At 36.2% G+C, this 20,785-nt stretch overlaps 1 protein-coding gene across 2 annotated transcripts in view; it reads left to right on the top strand.

Annotated features, from left to right (window-relative positions):
* Positions 1-20,785, top strand: part of LOC134538430 (ATP-binding cassette sub-family G member 1-like) — a 270,817-nt gene that overhangs the window by 140,731 nt on the left and 109,301 nt on the right. For both annotated transcript variants that reach the window (XM_063379754.1, XM_063379753.1), the window contains exon 3: positions 6,777-6,894. In XM_063379754.1, the coding sequence (XP_063235824.1) occupies positions 6,777-6,894 (118 nt within the window). The remainder of the gene's footprint in view (positions 1-6,776; positions 6,895-20,785) is intronic.

Below are 20,785 nucleotides of genomic sequence, written 5' to 3'. Positions count from 1 at the left end.
ATATTGAAGAGATATAGAGATAGTGGGAAGTATATATGTAGATATAAAGAGATAAATAGATAGAGAGATACATATGAGATAGAGATAAATATATATATTAAGAGGGATAGATGATTTGTATATTTGTAACTACTTCAAACATATTACAAAAGAAAACTGAATAAGGCATTGCAACGCATGCCGAGCATTAGCTAGATAATGGAATCTTTTGAATATTAGTATTCTCTTATTTTTCAGCTTTTTATATAGTGCTTTATATAGTCTAGATTACATACAGACCACCAATTTTTATATCTATATACAGGTAAATAACTATACACTAGCAGAACAACGTCTGTCGGGATATGAAAGTGATATAAATTATTTTAATAAGATTCCCTTCACCCTGTGTTCAGCCCGGGAAACGCCGGGTACTGCAGCTAGTTATATATATATATATATATATATATATATATATAAGTTTGGCTCGCTGGTAAATTTCCTCACCAACGAGCCAGTGGCTCCAACCTTTCAAAAATTCATCGGAATTGATTGCTGTGACTCTAAAATGTTGTTATTTAAGAAGTATTAAAACGTTTTAGAGTTAAAAATGTTTTAACTTAGCTTTGATATTGCTGCCATTTTAGATATGGTAATGTCTAGAAGGTAGTCAGTCAGCTACCACATCGTCTGAATAGGATGTCCACAGTTACAATTGTAATATCTGCAGCGACCCTGTTCTTCAGGTTTTGGATGTTCGTTATCTCCTTAGCGTACACGATGTTTTTAACGCATCCGCCCCTACGATAAAGTGGAAAGTTTTCGTGGGACGTTGTGTGAGAGCTTTTCCTGAAACATTGCATGCGCCGGTAACATGAGTGAGGCTGCGAGACTAATTATTTTTGAGGTTTTGGATAATTGGAAGTTAGTGGAAAATTACGTGGTTTAAATTATCAACAGTTCTCTTCTTGATTAAGAAGATTCTAGCTGTTCATTAAGTCAGGTAATGATTTTACATTTACGTTAAACACTGTGCAAGGTGTAGAGTTAATAAGTGGATTTTCTTTCACAAAATAAAATAAAATGTACATTTTATACTTTTTGCATAATTAGCTGCCAAATTTACACATTTGGCATTATAATGCGTACAAGTAAGGAAATAAAACAAATTGAAAAATTGAAAATTTTAGTTTTAAGGTTTAAATTAATGGCTACCTAAATAGTTGTTATAAATTTCTTACCAAAAAATATAAATAAATATATAAATATATATATATAGTTTTACTTGGCTGTTAAGGATTCACAAATATGAGAAATTTTAATGTCTGGGAAAATTAAATAAATTATTTTGGAAGGAATTAAAATCCTTTTCGTGAAGTATCCAGTAAAATAGTTTTTGAATGTAAAAAGTTTCACTTCTTTTATCCATTCAATTCTCCGTATTTGCACGCCGCAAAACGTTAAAAAAAATGAAGCTTGAGCAGGAAATAATGCAAAAGATTTTCAACATACAGTTATTAATTTTCATGAAAAATAAGCCACACAACAGGTAAACCAGTTAATGTTTAACGTAAATCATATATATACTTACGATGATCACTGACTTAATTATCGCATAACGTTGTAGGCTATATAATTTTTATTGCTCTTTGCTAACCTGTACCTCCTGTACTTCCGCCGTGGCGCAATTCTGTTTTGCTGCGCTTACAGTGTAACTTTTTCATTGCTCTGGGCTAACCTTTTCCTCCTTGCATTGCTGCCGAGTCCGTGGCGCAACGATATGTTGACTACATCTTGGTGTAGGGTAAGCCATTTTCCTGCACATCATCGGAGAGTTAAGTATCTTAAATAGGTATATGATTATGAGTGTTAGTTGATTTATATAATTCTGTGTGTTAATGATTATGTGTTCGACCATTATCTTCCCATATACATGACCATTATCTTTCCATATGTATGCCCATTATCTTCCCTTATGTCGTTCTGTGTTTGAATGATTAGTTCATAAGGTAGAGGAATGGTCCTTCCTTTTCTGTTGGTATCACTTTAATATGCAATGAAAAATTAAACACACATTTTATTGTTCAGTATATCTTTCATGATCAAAAGTTAAAGGTCAATGGAAAGTGTAGGCATATTGAATCAATCAAAAGCAAGAAAGATGATTGAATAACTAGAGACAATTAATGCGTAATTTAATTGTTCAAGAGGTCTTCACTAAAAAAAATATGAATTTTTTTTTAAATTATTTTATTGATAATTTTTCATATAAAAATTAATTGAATTCTTATTATGTTTATTAAATTAAAGAATTTGTTGTATTCATCATTTTTGAACATGTGCTTTAGGCGGCCTACAGTAAGGAATTAAATATTAAATTAAAATTTAATGAAATGTTTTTTGAAGTTACACTTCTTTGGGCGCGTTTTGGAAAAATGTTGAGTGTGAATTTTTAAAATGCGCGCGCAGAATGAAAAAAAATGACAGGATGGAAACAGGCTAGATACAAATTATACATAAGTGAAGTTATGTTATAATTCTTTAGGCACGTTAAGAAGAAAAAAATGACAGTGAGTTTATACGATGCACGTGCAGCATGCAAAGAATAATTGATAAGATAAAAAAACTACATACAAATAAAAAAAATAAATGTGCTTTTAAAATCATATACCTATTTTAGTGAATGATATTGAATACATTTATTTATTGTGAATATTAGTTATAGAAATTGTGTTTGTAAATTTTTTTCAAGTGCATTTTTAAATGTATTTATATAATTGAGGTTATGTTCTTGTAAGTATTATTTATTTGCATTACAAATTATAATTTATTACATTATCATTTAAATTCATTGTGTTTATTGATTTTCATTGATAATTAAAGTTTTTCTTGATTATTTCACTAAATTTAACAAATTATTTTATACAAAAATTGATATTTATATTTAATACTGTGTATTTAATGAAATTTTTTAATTTGATTAAATTTAAACTTCACCAACCCTAATTATAATATCACTCCAGTCATTTTATTAATTTATTTATATTAATTATTTGCATGCAGAATTAAAGTTAGATTTTTATCATTTTTTATTCGGAGCGTATAAGCCAAGAAGTATGGACAGTGGCGTACCCACGAGGAAGGGCAGTGGCGTACCCACGAGGAGGAGCAGAGGTGGAATAAAGTAGCGAAGCGGTCACTCACTGACTTGTCACTAAATTATAATAAACATTCTGAATATCGATTTATTTACATTATTAATGAAAATTAATCTAGATTGTTTTACTAAACCAAATCATTAATTTTATACACGTGTTTATATTCATCACTACATAGTATAAAACAAAGTCGCTTCCCGCTGTCTGTCTGTCCCTATGTATGCTTAGATCTTTAAAACTACGCAACGGATTTTGATGCGGTTTCTTTAATAGATAGAGTGATTCAAGAGGAAGGTTTATATGTATAATACATGCATAATATAGTAGAGAAACACTGATAATTTTAGAGGTTTATAATGTGATGTCGTAAATAAACACATTTTTTTTTGCGCTTATATTGCAAACGCTGGCTGAACCCTACGAGATAGATCAAAATAATATGCTACAGTATTGTACACCTTAAAAATGACTACAAAAAAGGTCCGCGATGGTGTATGTCTATCTCTTAGGGATAACTCACAATAAACATGTTTTATCCTTTACTTTTTACGAGGTATAATGTGGTACCGGAGAAATTGTTTGATTCCCCAAATTCCTCCGATACCATCGGATTAACCGTTCCAATTTAAACGCCTACAATTTCCGGTAAAGATATATTTTGCAATGACCATTAATAAATCGCAGGGTCAAACTTTCAACGTTGCAGGCTTAGATTTCAGCGTTGAGTGTTTTTCACATGGCCAATTATATGACGCTCTTTAAAGAGTAGCCTCTAAAGAAACATGTTTGTATTGTCTAATGACAAAAAAGCTGTGAACGTTGTATATAAAGACATTCTGTAGTATATTTAGTATCAGCATTGCACCCGTGCGAAGCCGGGGCGGGTCGCTAGTCCTATATATATTTATGCTGATCACTTACTCACTGACTCTGTAACGCCAAAGAGATGATAACCTTGGAGACAAGCGTATCATGAAGCACAAATATTAGCCTACTCCATAGAGATGTGTATAAAATAGAAAATGGAAGCGTAACAATACAGTAACATTTTAAATGCAGTTACATAAGTGGAACACGCCTTATTTATTAAATTAAACTGTTTGTTATATTCATAATTTTTCAATGGGCGCCTTAGGCGCCTTACGAACATATATGTTTATAATTACTAAAAAGGCTTGTATATTAGAAAGTTTAGCGCTAAATGAAAAACGGTAAAATATTTATTTTTGTTTGTAAATTGAAGTTGGCGTCACTGGGAAAATTTTGATGATATTTTGTATTTTGTACTTATGTTCTTTCTAAATCTTTGGTTTAATTTTTAAATTTCTATATATTTGAAATTTATAATTGTATTTAATAAACCGTTGGTATTTTTGTTTTTATATAAATATATATTGTTTTGGCAGATTTGCTTTTTTTGTAGTTACGCCCTTTTGAATTTTTATATTATATTCTTCTTTTGTGGTCATATAATTTCTTGCTACTAAAATTATCGGTAAATAGCACAGATGCACTTGATATACGTATTTTTTCAATTATTTTTTATAATTCATATATATTGTTTAGATTTTTTTTTTAAAAAGTAAACGTTGTGGGAAGAACTGGGTTCGTATAGGTTTAGCCCAATTATTTATTTGTTTTTGTACATTTTTATTTACTGCTAATATTTAGAACATTAATACATAATCTTACTTAAAATAAATATTAATCAATTACTCGCACTCAATGTCTCAAGTTCTTACACACCTCACACCTCGCTGGGCCGCACACCTCTTGCAAATCTCGCAGCAGCACCCCTCATGGACCTCCGTCGCCGCCGTCGCACCACTCCTCGCCGAAGAACTCACTACATTTTGCCGAGCAACTCCCGCGGAGGCCGGCGTCCAGGCTTATATAGACCCTGGCGCCTTTCTAGAAGTGACGAGCTCTGCTGGGGCCAGTCGCGTCATCGTATGCCGACCCGACGCCCGAAGCATCGAGAAGGGCATCCATCGGCAGCTCGCGCGAGGCATGATGTCGCGCGGGGAGTTGGGGGGGGGGGGGGGTTAAAAGGTAGGGCGTAGATACGACCCTTGTAATCCAGGTAGGCACACGTGCCATGTCTTACGTCAATAGATGGCACTTGACGTTAGTGACTGAGCGGGGCCGCCAGCCAGCTCCGAACCTGGCATCTCAGTCTTGTATCTCGCGGCGTTCGTAACAATATAAAATAATTTTCTTTTACAGAATATTAATAGATTATGAAATTTAATAAAAGAATATTGTATTCTTCATTTTGCAATGGGCGCCTTAGGTGTCTTACAACCTCCTAGTATAAAATATTGGCATGCAACGGGAAGAACACCTTTAATGCTCACATGATATACAGCTTAACAATTATTCTGTTTACAGTTTTATACTTTATTTTAACTGAGGGTTTCCTAGTGTCTCACAATTATTCTCACTAAGTGTGAGCCAATCGTAGAAGTAATACAAAGGTATAACTATTACAATTAACCCTATCGCAAAATTTAACGTCCCAGTGTGACTGATATCGTATTATTTTTGATGTGTAACATATTTGATTTTGGTATACGGCGTTTTGTAGGAGTAATTTAGTGACTTAAATGGAAGCTACATGGAAAGGAGATGTGTAACCACGGTGCTGTTATCTGTGTCGGATGACGTGAAAAAAATTTCACAAATTGAAACGGAAAATTTATACTTTTAATTAATTTTAACAAGATAAGCAGTAGTAGCCTATAATAAAATTCCTTATCGAAAATCAGGCCCAAAGCCGGGGTTTAGCATTTTCGCTTTTATAGGAATCGTTTCATTAGAACTTAAGTTTGCGACTCAAATGGTTCGATAGTCGATGGTAACGAATTCTAGCGACAGTTGCGGAAAATACGTGTAATACGCGTGGAGAAATGTGTTTGAAAACACAATCTGTGTATAACCTATATTTAACGCACTCGGCATTATTTGAAGAATTATACGTTCAGTTTGGTATTCGAGTTACTATTATAAGCAGAGGCAGGCATTTTCCACGGAAAAAAATATCAGAATGCCTATTAGATTGCAACAAGATACCTGTATACCCGTTGTAATTGATGGCATTCTGCGATAGAAGAGCCACTCAGGAAGAGTTTGCTTCAGCACTGAATTACTGTGATAGGTACTGTAAAAATCGACACGTACCTGAAACAAACTCACGCAATCACCAAACATAGACGATTCCACAGCGTTGTAACTTTCAGAAAGTCTCGGAATCTTTTCGGGAACTATGCATAGAGATAGGAAAAATTCGTATGTTCAGTGACCTCCAGGATAGACTCCAAAGTCTTCTCCACGTTTGAGCAAATGTTACACGTTAATTTGCTGGTATTTTGTGAGACGTCTTTACGGGTTAATCTCTGATTCGGCACTTCTTGAGAATTCCTGATTGGTCCACAGAACTCCGCATAAACTTTTAGCCAATAGCAGACGAAGCACAATTGTAGCTTTTAATGAATCTGCGAATTTTTCCGATCTCCAAATATGCATGGCCCTAATTATAAGTGTATTTACAACAAGAAGTTTGCTCGTTAACGAGTTAGAAGTTACACATCACTGGGCGAGTACTGAAAGACTCGCTCACAGGTTTTTTTTGTGTTGCAGATAAGAAGACAGTTCTCCATGGAGTAAGCGGCAAGTTCCTGTCTGGAGAACTGACTGCGATAATGGGGCCTTCTGGGGCGGGGAAATCTTCCTTGCTGAACATTCTGACGGGATTCAGGTAACCACAATCGTCATTTGTCTCGAATGTCCTATCACTTTGACCGGGTGAAATAAGTAGAAACATACTGAAGGATTCATAATATTTTTTTTTAGATTATCGAAGAAAAAATAAACTTTCCCATTTTCTACCCTTTTGGAACAATTTTACCCATTATTTTATTTATTTATTTTTACATTTGTATCATGCCCACCAACAGACGGAGGCCTTTTCGATGGGCACGACACATAAATATGGACACGGCATATACATACAGATAAACAGGTGACAAGTGACAAGTGACGAATGGGAAGTGACAGGTGACAAGTGGAAAGTGAGGATAGTGGTCATTGCCAAATCTGAGGACATTCCCCCCACCCCGACGGCACCAATAGCGAACAGGCACAGGTGCGAGCGCAGATGGCCAATATACGAGGGTGAGGAGGCCAAAAATCTGTAGCGACCCAAATCAAGACATTACGTACACAAGCATAAGAATGAACCATAAAAATTACCTTTGTAGTTGCCATATAGAGATAAACAAACGTTTGTATGTGACAATTATATAGTAAAAATTATATGTGCAATAGTTAATGAAGACAAATTTAACAACAATTTAGATTAAATTTGCTTGAGTAAGAGATTATTCTATAAATACAATCGTTAACTGTACACCGTGTTTTTGTTAAGCGGCTACTGAACTGGGGCACTATAAAGCCGGTAATGTCTAACACAAATTTTCATTTATAAACAAATAGAACAGCTAAATAAGCTCTCCGTTCACAAAGTAAAGTTAAATAAGGTTGCGAAAAATGTTTTAAAGTTACAATTAAAATAATAATTTTATTTTGTATGTCCTCAGTTTCATTTCTATCAGTAGTGTTAACGTTATTCCAGATAACAAAGCAAAATTCTAACTTTGTTCTGATTCATGCAACATAAAGGGAAAGGACGGAATCAATGTTAGTACTGTTACGATCGCGGGTTCGTAAAGGATGGCCCAATTAAAGATTTTACTACCACACAGTTTTATTTATTGCCACTATTTACTTCACTAACACTTAATCTAAAAATGCCAAATAATCAATTGCACTTAAAAATGTTGCTTCCCCAGTCACTCGTTTTTACACACCGCACACCTCGCTGGGCCGCACCTCTGGCGCAGCTCTCACCGCAGAACCCCTCGCGGACCCCCGTCCAGAACTCCGTCGCACCTCCCTTTGCCGAGGACCCACTCGACGCCTTCATCCAGGACTTCGCCTCTCTATCGCCCGGAAACTCCGCCGCGGGAGAACTCCCGACTGAACTCTTACTGACTCTGAGGCCGGCGTCCTCGGCTTATATATCATCCCAGGCGTCCTTCGAGAACTCACGAGCGCGGCTGGGGCCAGTCGCGTCATTCGCGCCGACCCTATGCCGACTGCAGAAATCTCTCGAAACACGTCGGCAGCTACCGGGTGGCGCGCGGGACTCCCCAGCTGCGAGGTGTCAGGTGTCTAACTATCAGCACCACGCGGAGAGCGGAGGGCTGGAGGGGGATAAAGGGGCGACCCAGGTGCGCGCGGCACATCTCATGTTACGGCAGCATGTGATGTCAGCCCAGCTAGCTCTGCACCTGCGCGTGAAGAGGCCTTGCTCACGTTCGTAACAGTACCATGAAAGGTGGTGTAATTAATTAGGGCCAGTGTTCTGCGGGAGTTAAGGGTCAGATAATCCACATGGTGATGACAGTTTAATTTATTAATCTAATAGTAAAACAAGATGTTTGATAGTTGTAATTTTAGAGATTAGATTATTGTCTAATTTATAGTTATAAATTATAGGTTTGTATTTCCTTGTACAATATATGAGTTAAGATTTTTGAATTATTAAGCATTACCAAATTACGCTCGCACCATAAGTTAATTTTTTAAATATACCGTTTTTAAGTAGCAAACAGTCCTCATGTTTAGTTATTATTTTGTAAATTTTTAAATGATACAAAAAGAGAACACCTATGTTGTGGGACAAAACATTAAATATTTTGTTAGTAAAAATGTTAAAAATTAAAGGTGGGAAAGTTCCTACTTTAGGAACACCTGAAATGGCTTTATGTAAGGAGGATTGTATAGTGTTAATTGAAACAAAGAAGGATCAGTTATTTAAGTAGATAGAAAATCATTTAACTATATTCTCATTTATACCTCAGGCAGATAATTTATCAAGCCAAAAGCTTTGGCAAGATCAAAATAGCAAGCATCAGCCTGCCCTCTATTAGTTATTACATTATACATTGTATTAATGAAAGTTATTAAGTAGGTGGAAGTAGTCATTCCTGCTGTGAATGCATGTTAATTATTGTCGGATAGGTTATTGTTTACTTGAAAATTTATAATTTAAAAAATAACTTTTTCAAAGATATTCGAAAAACCATTTAGTAAGGTTATGGGTCGGTAATTGGAGACATTTAATTTAGAACAATTTAATGGATGGGAATTACTTAACCTATTTTCCATTGATCTGGAAAAAAATTGAGAATTTAAGTTGGAATTAAATAAATGTTTTAGAAGAGGTACAAGTAGATATATAAAAACAGCCTTTTATAAAAAAAATTGTGTATGCCATCTGGACCGGTTGACTTAAGACGATTTGAGAACCTTAATACTGTTACGAACGTAAGCAAGGCCGCGTCAAGCGCAGGTGCACGCCGTAACATGAGATGTGCCGTGCGCACCTGGGTCGCCGCTTTATCTCCCTCCAGCCCTCCGCTCCCCTCGCGCGGCACTGTTAGTGTGACATCCGAAACCTGCCAGCTGCGGAGTTACGCGAGCCGACGACACGTGTTTTCGAGAAATTTTTGCCGTCGGGACGGCTCGCGATGACGCGACTGGCCCCGGCCGCTCTCGTGAGTTCTGGAATTGCGCCGGGGCCTATATATATGCCCGAGGACGTCAGGGAATAGAGTCAGTTCAGAGTGTTCAGTCGGAAGCTCTCCCACGGCGGAGTTTCCGGGCGATAGTGCCGCGGGTGCGGCAGAGTGGCGAAGTCCTTGGACAAAGGTTCCAGGTCAGGGAGGGAGGGAGTGAGTGAGTGAGTGGAGTCGGAGTCGGGAGTTTTCCCGCGGTGGAGTTTCCGGGCGATAAAGTCGCGGGCGCGGCGGAGTCCCGAGCGAAGTTGCGAGCGAGGCGTCAAGCGGATCCTCGGCGAAGGGTAAGTGCGTCGGCGGCGACGAAGTGTGGCGACCGAGTCCCGCGGTGGAGACCCACGAGGGGTGCTGCGGCGAGAGTTGCGCCAGAGGTGCGGCCCAGCGAGGTGTGTGGAACGAGTGACTGAGGAATTTTCTTTAAGTGTAAATAATTATTTCCCATTTTATAAAAATTTTTGTAAGTGACATAAGTAGTGGAAATAAATAAAACTGTGTAGTGTAATAAAATCTTTAATTGGGCTATCCTTTACGAACACGCGGTAAATCGTAACAATACCCAAAGAACAAGGCTTTCATAAACAGGAAATATTGATATTGTATCACTGTTAATATTGGTGTGTGGTACTTGGGGGTGGTGACTAGATTGTACATATACACTTGAAAAATACTCAGCATAATCATTAGATAAAACCACAAGATCATTAGTAACATCATTAATTTTTAAAGAAATGTCTTCATAATTATAATTTTTCATTATTTTTACATAACGCCAGACTTTTTTTGGGGGTGTTTTTGATATTGTTGTTTATTGATCATGGTTTTCAATATTTATATTTGGAGACATGTATTTTTCACGAAAATGTTTTGAGACTAGCTTAAAGTTAAAACATTGAAGCATCATCTGTGTTTCGTGATTGGTCGAGTTTCTTTCGTGCATACGAATCACAGTAATGCAGTGCAATAGCAAACGCGGTCAAACAGGTCAATGGCTTATCTTGCAGACGGCCGCCAATTACAAGGAAGGAACTGCTGGCATAGGCATTCCATATTGCAGTTCAATAGGACTTAAAATTTCCGCAAAAAAATAAACCCTGCCCGAATGTATGACCTATTTTATGAATCAGACTGGAAGTAATTTGTGCAAAAAAAGGGGGCAGTTACAGGGTCCATAAAATGAGATAATTTATAATTAAAGATTGATTTTTAGTTATGAGGACTATAAAATTAAAATCTAGAGACATTTTCCGGAAGTCGTACCATGGTTACAACTGCAATAGGTAGTCTTTCTATCAAATCTATCTTGAATTGTATTAGTATTACATAGTACTAAAATAAAATTGTTAGGTTCTCATTCTTACGTCTCTAAGTACACATTTCTATATAGCCTAATTGTATCCTCCTTACTTTATTGTGCATGATTTTAGGGTGGGGGGAGAGAGAGAAAACAAATGTTTTTAATACATGAAACGACATTATGAAAATACCAAAAGGAATATTCTTGTGATTGTCAAAGTTTTACTACGTGCGAAATTTGTATTACTTGACATAAAGTTATTATTTTACACAATCGTTTTCATAAATACAATATTTATTGAACAAGCGTACTGTGTAAAAGGCAAAGTTCGTTTTTCGTCTTAACAGACTTTCCAGAGGGCCGTCTTTGTCTGAAATTGTTCTTTCTTATGGAAAAATGGAAATGTAGGTTCAGCTATAACAATCATAATTGGTTTAAAAGTATTGGTTGAACCATTAAAAGAGCTTTCTCTTCATAAATAATTGAATTGGTTCTCTATTCGAAGGCTGTGCGATTAAACCCAAATTAATGAACTAATTATTTACGTATAAGATGGTCCTGAAAATTAACATATTTCACTCACCATGTCGGGCAATATTTTTCTTCTTATGAAGCGAAAGTTAAAGTCTAATTGAAGATTTATTTTAACAGAAACTTCAACATTATATTTTTCTTATCATGGTTCTCGTCATCACACCAAGATATTAGGTAATACGGATTACGCAACAGTGCAAGCTTTTTTTTTTATTTAAAAAACTCAAGGTTTGACTTTAATACACGTTTCCCCAATTTTAAAAAAGGGAAATATTTTTCTTCAGTATAAATGTTTTCCTTCTACTCTTGTCAAACGTATTCAAAACAAGTTTTTAAACAGGTTTTAAATGGCCGTCACTAAGACGCAATAGTCATGGTTCAGTCTGATATGCGGACATTTATTATATATGAAAATCTGTGCGGTGCGCTAGAAGTTTGGAGCTTACTTTAATCTAAGAGCAGACTCATTAGACCTAGTAATTAGGGATAATAGTTTGAGTGTCTATAATCTGCAAATACATGGAACCAATTCTTCGGCTATATAAAATCATCATCTCTGCTATTCTTTGCAAAAACTAGATCTCAGTCCATTCTTTTAGTAAGCTATTTCGTGTTCGATTCTCAGAGAGGAAAAAACCTGTAATTTCTGAAAGTGGGAAAATTAGTGGATTTTGCCATAAAACAGTAGGTTCGTTTTAGGGTAATCCCGACTTATCAACATTTACATTCCGTCGGTACTCCATCCTCACCTCATCATCCCTAATGTCTACAATGTAGGTAAGTTATATCACATTTGGTCAAAACAATTCATTTTCACTGTTATTCAAGTAAAGGTAGTATCACATTAGCAGATTATACTTTTGGGGAAAAAATTATTTCAGGACTTCTGGGGGAAAATACTTTTCGGTTAACTTTGACTATTCACACTGTAAAAAATATATACTAACTTAGCAAGTTAATTTAAAAGATGTTTATTTAAGCAAATAACTTTCTAGCTATCATAGTAATTTTTTACGGTATGAATAGTGAAAACTACTTACTTGCAAATCATTTGAACCGCATAAGTCTTGCCAATTTCCCCCCTCAAAATTATATAATGTTTTATTTTATTTTGAATTGTTATCAATAGTAGGGTAATTTATAATTGCATGATACCAATTTGAAGTCACATTATCTATTATGTTAGTGCCGAGGACTATGGAGTCTTTCTTGTATATCGTTGGAATATAGTCTCTGTAATAATGTGTACCCATATTTCGCGAAAATATACCGAGACCAGCCGAAAGTAAAAAAGGTTAAAACGCCAAAGCATCGTCTTTGTTCCGTGATGGGGTGAGTTTCTTTCAGGTACATGTAGATTGTTAGATTGTTACAGATTGTTCTGACCTACGGCCGGCATTCTCACGGTCCCTTCCAAATATACGCCCTATCAGGGTAGAGTGGAAAAAATTCGAGTCCTTTTTTTTTTTTACATTTTAGAGCTATATAAATTAAACAGAACTGCTAGGGATCACTCCCTCTTTTTTTGATCGGGAAGGTATTAGAGCTTCGGCAATGACCAGTGGCTGGGGCCACCAACCCAGCATAGTCACCGCCTCAGCCCCGTACCTCACTCAGCTGACCAGACAGTTGGCAGTGTCCTGAGCCCCAAGACTTTATCAGCACTACTGGCACCTAGGCCAATTGCGGTAATTCAGTGCGGAAACAAACGCGTCCTGAGCGGCTTGGTCAAATAAGGCAACGACTTCTACACAGACGGCCGCCAATCAAAAGGAAGACACCTCTGGTGTACCTTGTTGCAGTTTAAAAGGCTTTCAGATCTTTTCGCGAAAAATACCTGCTCCTACTAATCATCGGTGCGAACGTGTTCTGCATGTTATACTTCCGTAGCGAAACACGGTATAAATTGGCAGAAGTAAAATTAGAAATTATTTTATCTAGGGAAACCATTTTGTATTATTATTTTGGGGCAGGCAAAAGTTCACAGTTAAATTTATACTGTACCCTTATTTGCTTCTCTATTGGTTGGTTTCTTAAACTAGAACCTTTAATTCTCTTGAAGGGGTCTATGTAATTCGGTCTCTCTACTGACAACTGGTAGTTTACTGGCCCACAGTCTTAAAGGTAAGTGTCGAAACAATTGTGAACTTATCTTAAAGCAATTCAAAGGTATATATTTTTTTCAGTCCAACCGGTGACCAAAAGTATCCAAGAAATTTCTGGGTCTCAATTGACAGATAATCACTATGGACGGGAAAAATTCGCGATTAAGATAATTTTGAGAATGGTCTTCACAATGCTTTATGCTCTCGGGAAAATCCACCTTCTCATTGGCTGCTGTCTCGCGAGACGTGTTAAACTGGGATGATTGTGATTAGATACGTCTTTTGTTAGAAGGTTTTTCATCGGCTCAGAGTCCTACAGGTAAACTGTGGTTAAAACATTCAATCAGGATGAAATAAAACATGTTCTGATTCTAGCCTATCGCGAAATTAACCCAGGAAATTTCCTGTCTGTAGAGTCACCGTGCGCGCCACTCTGACGGCCAACGTGGTAACTAACTGCAGGACGACAGGAATCGACACACTGCGTCTTGTCAGACATTAGGGGAAATGTTCAAATGATTAGCAAAATAAACGGTTATCAAGCGAAAAGGTAAAGCAAATTGCTGTGTGGTTGAGTGCAGTAATGCTTACAGAAATACATAATAAGATATTGTGTTTTATTTATTCCCAAAGCGGAAAACTGAAGAGGAACAAACTTAAATTTGTGGATTGAAGCTTTATGCTTACACTGCTTATAAAGTAAAATAAAGTTTAAAAATAACATTAACACTTTTAGGAAGTCTGTTAATTGACGCTCAAAATATGTGGATATTATGTAACTGGCAAGGAAATAATATATTTTACTTAAATTGGTGCCTAATTTCTTTGCTGAGATAGTAAAAAGAAAACGTGAAAACTAACTGTATATACAATCTGAATATTAAGTAAGAGAACTTATGCATTTCCGTAGTGTAACAAACATATAAGTTATATAAATTATACGAATATATATATATATATATATATATATATATATATATATATATATATATATATATATATAAAATAATACAAGTATTTGAGTTTATGGATGTCACATCCCGTTTTTCATAATTTTTACATATGGTCCGTGAACTTACAGAAAAAGTTTGCCATCACGAGTTCTTCATTTCAAGGAAGAGATTTCTAACAGTGTAATAAGATTTTATTTTAATAATAAGTTTAAAAAATACTATTCATAAATGGATTGCTGATGTATTACATTAGATCCCTAAATGTTTTTTTTCCAGTCTAGGTGCTCACTTAGGTAACAACCGTGACAAAAATATACAGCGGGTGTTCATTTATTTGGAAACAAAGGTCAGACAACCCAGAAATCCTGAATAGGTTCGTCCCCAGTGTGTTTCCAAACGAATATAAAAAGGTTGCCTCATCGCACGCTTTCGAGAGGTGTCAAAGAGCCGCTAAAAGATTAAAAACAATATATTTAATGTATATGTATATTTATATCATATATATATGATATATATCATGAAAGTTCTAGTAGTGATTTTATTTCGAAAAACTAAGTTGCGATGTCAATTAAAACCTTGGTTGTAATTTTTTGAATGCTTAGGAGGAAGATAAGTGACACATTCATTACATATGATTGCTGATTATTAAATATTAGAACGAGGCGATGAGGTCATGGCTGTCAGAGGTTTTCAGGAACTAACAAAACAACAAAAGGGTCATTGTTGTAACCCACTGTGTCTTCACGATGGAAAATTAACAGCTGAAAAAATGAAAACTAAGACTCTCAGTACTGCCAGTGTTCGAATTCTTGTGGACAGGTGCATTCAATGAATTAAAATCTTTAAAATCTTTAACGTTTTACATAAACTATAAACTTAACTACTTCCATATGTCGTTTTAAGTAAATTTGCAGTCTCCTATTATAAAAAAAAAATTGCATGAAAATGTTTTCGACAATTTAAAAATTCTAATGTAATACATGTATTAAATAAATATTATGTTGTGAATATAAGTTAGAAAAAAGGAGAAAACAAAGCATAACGAAAACAGATAAACGCAAGTGACATACAAACTGCGATGAATTTTATTTTTTATAATTATAATGTTTCTTTGATTATTTTATATTAACTGAAACAAATTTAGATAAAGAGTTAGTGAAATAAAATATTTTTATTTCATCAATGCAGTTCTCAAAATACGTTGTCCTTTTCTAATGTTGAGCAATGAAAAGGTAGCCTTTTTTTAGAGTAGGCACGTGACTGTGGAGAAGAGCCGTAGCCAGGATCTTGTGAAGGAGGAGGTCCGGTTTGACCACTTTGTGGAGTATGTTCTCTTTACCGAAATTAAATATGAACTACTCGGAAATACAATTTCTGCAGCTTTTGTGTTTGTAAGGCATGATGTCGGACTATAATGGGGAGGAAATAAATTATTGTAGCCCACTAAGTATAAAAAATACATCTTTCGAAAATATTATCTCTTGAACTTTATATAGCTGGGATGCTACAATTGTGATAATTAGGGGCATGCATATTTCGCGAAAAGTTTCCGAGACCAGCTGAAAGTCAAAACACTGTAACGTCGTCTGTGTTTCGTGATTGGGTGAGTTTCTTTCAGGTACATGTCAATTGTTACAACACCAATCACAGGCTTTTAGTGCGGAAGCAAACGCGAACTGAGTGGCTCTGTCAAATAAGGCTACGACTTTTCTCACAGACGGCCGCCAATCACAAGGAAGAAGACGGTGGTGCGGGTATACCTTGTTGCAGTCTAATCGGCGTTCAGAGTTATTCGCGAAAAATGCCTGCCCCTAGTGATAATCCGTCTTAGCTTATTATTTTTATAATTAATCCTGGAAGGTAGAGGTCCGGACCGCATCAACCTCCCACTGGCTAGGTACGTCCCTGAGGGGAGTCCATCTTAGAGGTCAATGAAAGTGCGAATTTTTCCAGTCCCTGAATGATGGTACACGGAATATGACTTCTAATTTGAACAGCCCGGGTAGTATCGACGTGTCAGCAGGGTTCGCCGCTCACTGCACACTGCGATCCGACGATTGCAATTTCAGCGCATTTCGGCCGCTCCCGCCACGAGGCACAGCAGGTACCGTCCAGGATGTGTCCTTGAGCGCTGACCTCCGCGGAGGTAAAAAAAAAAAAACCGGTCTCCGAACCAACCTGCCACAAGTCGAGCTGGGTTCAGCTTCGAGGATTCCGGACTGGTTAATCAGGTTCCAGCTGCTTTTTTTATATCTCCCAGCGGTCCCAGTTTCGCGAGTGTTTCCTTCTTTCCCGCCCGAACCTGCTTGTGCAGTACACTGAAAAAAAAAATGCGAGTGAGTCTTTCAGTAGCTAGTCGCCAGAGATGTGTAAACATCTAACCTCAGTAACGAACAAATTCACGTGATTTCATGTTGCAAATACACTTATAATACTAAACTCGGACATGAAATTTAACGTAGAATTCTTTTAAAATATTGCACGGGTGAATCACAGGTAGTTTCCGCACCCGCCGCTAGAATTCCTTGCACGAGTATCTATATTGACTGTCGAATCGTTCGATATGTAGAGCGAAAGGTTAAACTAAATAATGCAACGACTCCAATAAAAGCGAAAAGTCTTGAAAAAATATATACTATATGTACTTAGGCTATGGACCTGATTTTAGAAAAAAATAATTTTATGAAAGTATTGTCCATCTTGTTAAAACTCATTAAACATTTAATACTATAAAGTTTCCCATTGGGAATTTTTGGTTCGAGCCATCCGCCACAGGTGGCAACACCGTGGTTACACATTTCCGTTCCATATTCACGAAATTAAGCATACAAAATGCCGTAAACCGAGAGATAAGTTGTTTAAACATCAAAGATTGTGTATTTTTACTCAAAATATATTAAACAGCTAAGTCAATATTTAAGATAATGTAATTTTACATAATTTTACATAATTTGTATATACATATTATGTATGTATCGATGTAATTTTATTCTAGAGTTCAATTAAAAATTATATCAAAAGTGTAAAAGTAAAGTTGCAATAGTTTGGTACATGTCATTGTTATATGGTGTTTTTTACTCTACGGTGTCTAAATTTCCATATGCATTCATGTGCAAATTCGCCACAACTCTCAGTTACTTTTATGACATTATTGAGTGCATTTGCATAAAAAATGAACATGTTTATTTGTACTACAAAATATTTTTGTAGTTTTCACCTGTTAATGATAAAGGTGTACTTTCGGGTTATTATGAATTTAACCAATGTAAATTCATGTAGTAAACACTTCTAACAATCTATGTGAATTACTAGATTATCGAATGAACGAAAATTTAGTTGTTAGTATATGTAGGCTACGTCCTAACCCCTTGACTATCGCGCACACTAATACGTTCTTAACTAATGATGGGAATATCTTTTACGTAAACTATAATTAATGGCATGCATTTTTCGCGGAAAAAATCAGACCACTCGTTAGACTGCAAAAAGGTACGGCTGCGCTGGCGATTTTCCCCTTATTATTGGCGGCCGTATGCAAGAGAAGCCCTTGCGCTATTTGGTCGGGCCATTCTTGACACAATTGCTTCCGCGCTGGTTGGCTAAGATTCGTGTGCTGACAGTACACATGTACCTGAAAAAAGCCATGCAAACCACGAGACACAGACAATACTACAACGTTTTAACAAACAGTTTGGCTGGAAATATTTTACTTATTGTAAATTTTTTTAGCAGCAACTGCTGCCGCTACATCTAGGGTAGTTCCGGGAGAGATGGACCACCGGGAGAGACGGACCACTGCTAATAGTTCATAAACCAGCCTCTAGAATGCAGCTGTACCCAGTTTGTTCGATGATGGTGGACGCGTAATTGTTGTGATTAAGTTTTTGGAATGTTTTGTAGCCCAGTTTACAAGTTAAACGTGCCTATTGTAACGAGGTAGGTGAAAAACTTTTTAATGCATTTAGTTCTTTTAATGTGTTGACTATTTTAATGCATGATTTTATTATATTCACATTTTTAAGGGTATATTTTAACTTTCTGCTTTACTGTAAGCTTACGTGGAGCTTTGTTTTCCAAAGAATATCGTAGTTTTTGACTGGTCCATCTCTCCCATAGTTTTGGGATAGATGGACCAGACACATTTAGGGATAGACGGACCACTTATTTTAGTGGTGTACATGGTATACTCGTATACGTGTAGTGTGAACAGGGTATTTTGAAGGAAGAGTAGCCTAAATAAAATAATCGGTAGATAAAGATTTTAAAATTATTGTTGAAGCCTGTTGCGGCAGAAAATTTTTGTATATAAAATAACTGGCCTATATACATAAAATCAAAATAACAATTAAATATATGCTATTTTAATAATTCATAACTTATTTTGAAAAAAAATACACTTTTGATTCTCCGGCAAACATTTTACTCTTTTAATTATAATAACAATGAATACAGTAATTTAACACGTTTGTCAGAAAATTATACACACAGATATAGATACTTGTGATACTTAGGGTACCGTGGTTTGTTTTCCTTAATATTGTTACAGTAGCTAGGCGCATCGCTTCGGAAATTGTACACTAATAAACCCTTATGTGATAATTTTAATAATTTTTTTTTTTAACTAAGTGTTCTTAAAACTATGAGACATGCTGTTTTTACTAATTTTATCAGTAGACTATAGTAGTTAATTTATTGGGTCCTTTTCCCCCCAGGAAAATGCCAACATTTTACCAGCGTAAAGGCATTTCAACTCGAGGCCTATGGACAGAGGAGAGTCTACATAGAGCGGTTGATGCTGTTGGTAAAAAGCTGATGGGTGTAAATGAGGCTGCCAGAAATTTTGGTATACCCAAAACAACGCTAAAACGAAGACTGCGATCCAATAATGTTACGAAGAGAAGTCTTTGTCCCTCATCTATATTAGGTGAAAAAAATGAAAGAAAAATGGCTGAGCACATTAAAAAACTTCAAAAGCATGGATTTGCACCAACAAGAAACAGTGTTCGATCAATGGCCTTTCACTTGGCAGAACGGTTGGATATTAGCCACAAATTTGACAGAGAAAAACAAATGGCAGGATATGACTGGCTAAAATCATTTTTATATCGGCATTCAGATCTCACTGTCAGAAAAGCTGAAGGAGTGTCAGTAGCTAGAGCTTTGGGAATGAATAAAGTTTCTGTGACGGAGTATTTTGATTTGCTTCAAGAGTTAATGTCAGAATACCACTTGATTGGTAAGCCCGGGCATATATTCAATATGGACGAAACGGGTCTGCCACTAAACAATAAGCCTGGAGAAGTTATCGCAGAAAAAGGTTCTCGAAATATATCTTTGATCACATCAGGTGAAAAGGGTGAAACCATATCAATTCTGGCATGTGTGAATGGAGAAGGTTCATTTATTCCTCCATATTGTATTTTCAAGGGCAAGAACTCTAAAGACGAGTACACAGATGGAATGCCTCCGGGATCTGTGGTTAAGATGTCACAAAAATCAGCCTATGTAAATTCTGAAATTTTTTTTGATTGGCTTCGAAACCATTTCACCCCAAGAAAACCACAAGGATATGTTCTACTAATAGTGGATGGCCATACATCACACACTAGCAACACAGAAATGCTTGAATTTGCAGAGAGCAACGGAATAATTTTGTTGAGTCTCCCAAGCCACACAACACATTGGCTCCAACCATTAGACCGGGTATTTTTTAAGTCTCTGAAGTCATACTACTTTAAGGCATGCAACAACTTCATGGCAAACAATCCTTCAAGAAAACTAACAAGGCTACAGTTCGGAGAAATGCTGAGTGCTGCCTGGAACAAGTCAGCATCAGTTGAAAATGGCATCTCTGCATTTAGAGCTACTGGAATTATACCTTTCAACCCTAATGTAATCCCATAATATGCTTTTCTTACAAACACCAATGGGCAGAACCTAACTTCAGATGGGACTGAACATGTTGATACGCCGACTGAACAAAGTGTCATTAGTTCTAGAACATGTTTTGTAGTAAATTCAGGAGAGAATTTTTCGTCTTTCCAAGTTCCAACTTCTCAAAGTTCTCTTCCAGGATCTTTGACAGAGAACCTCTCCTATTTGCCTGTGACTTCTCAAACTT

Source organism: Bacillus rossius, chromosome 13 (assembly GCF_032445375.1).
Source record: "Bacillus rossius redtenbacheri isolate Brsri chromosome 13, Brsri_v3, whole genome shotgun sequence".
NCBI lineage: Eukaryota > Metazoa > Arthropoda > Insecta > Phasmatodea > Bacillidae > Bacillus > Bacillus rossius.
The sequence above is the reverse complement of the archived record's forward strand: the minus strand, read 5'-3'. Positions and strand labels throughout refer to the sequence as shown.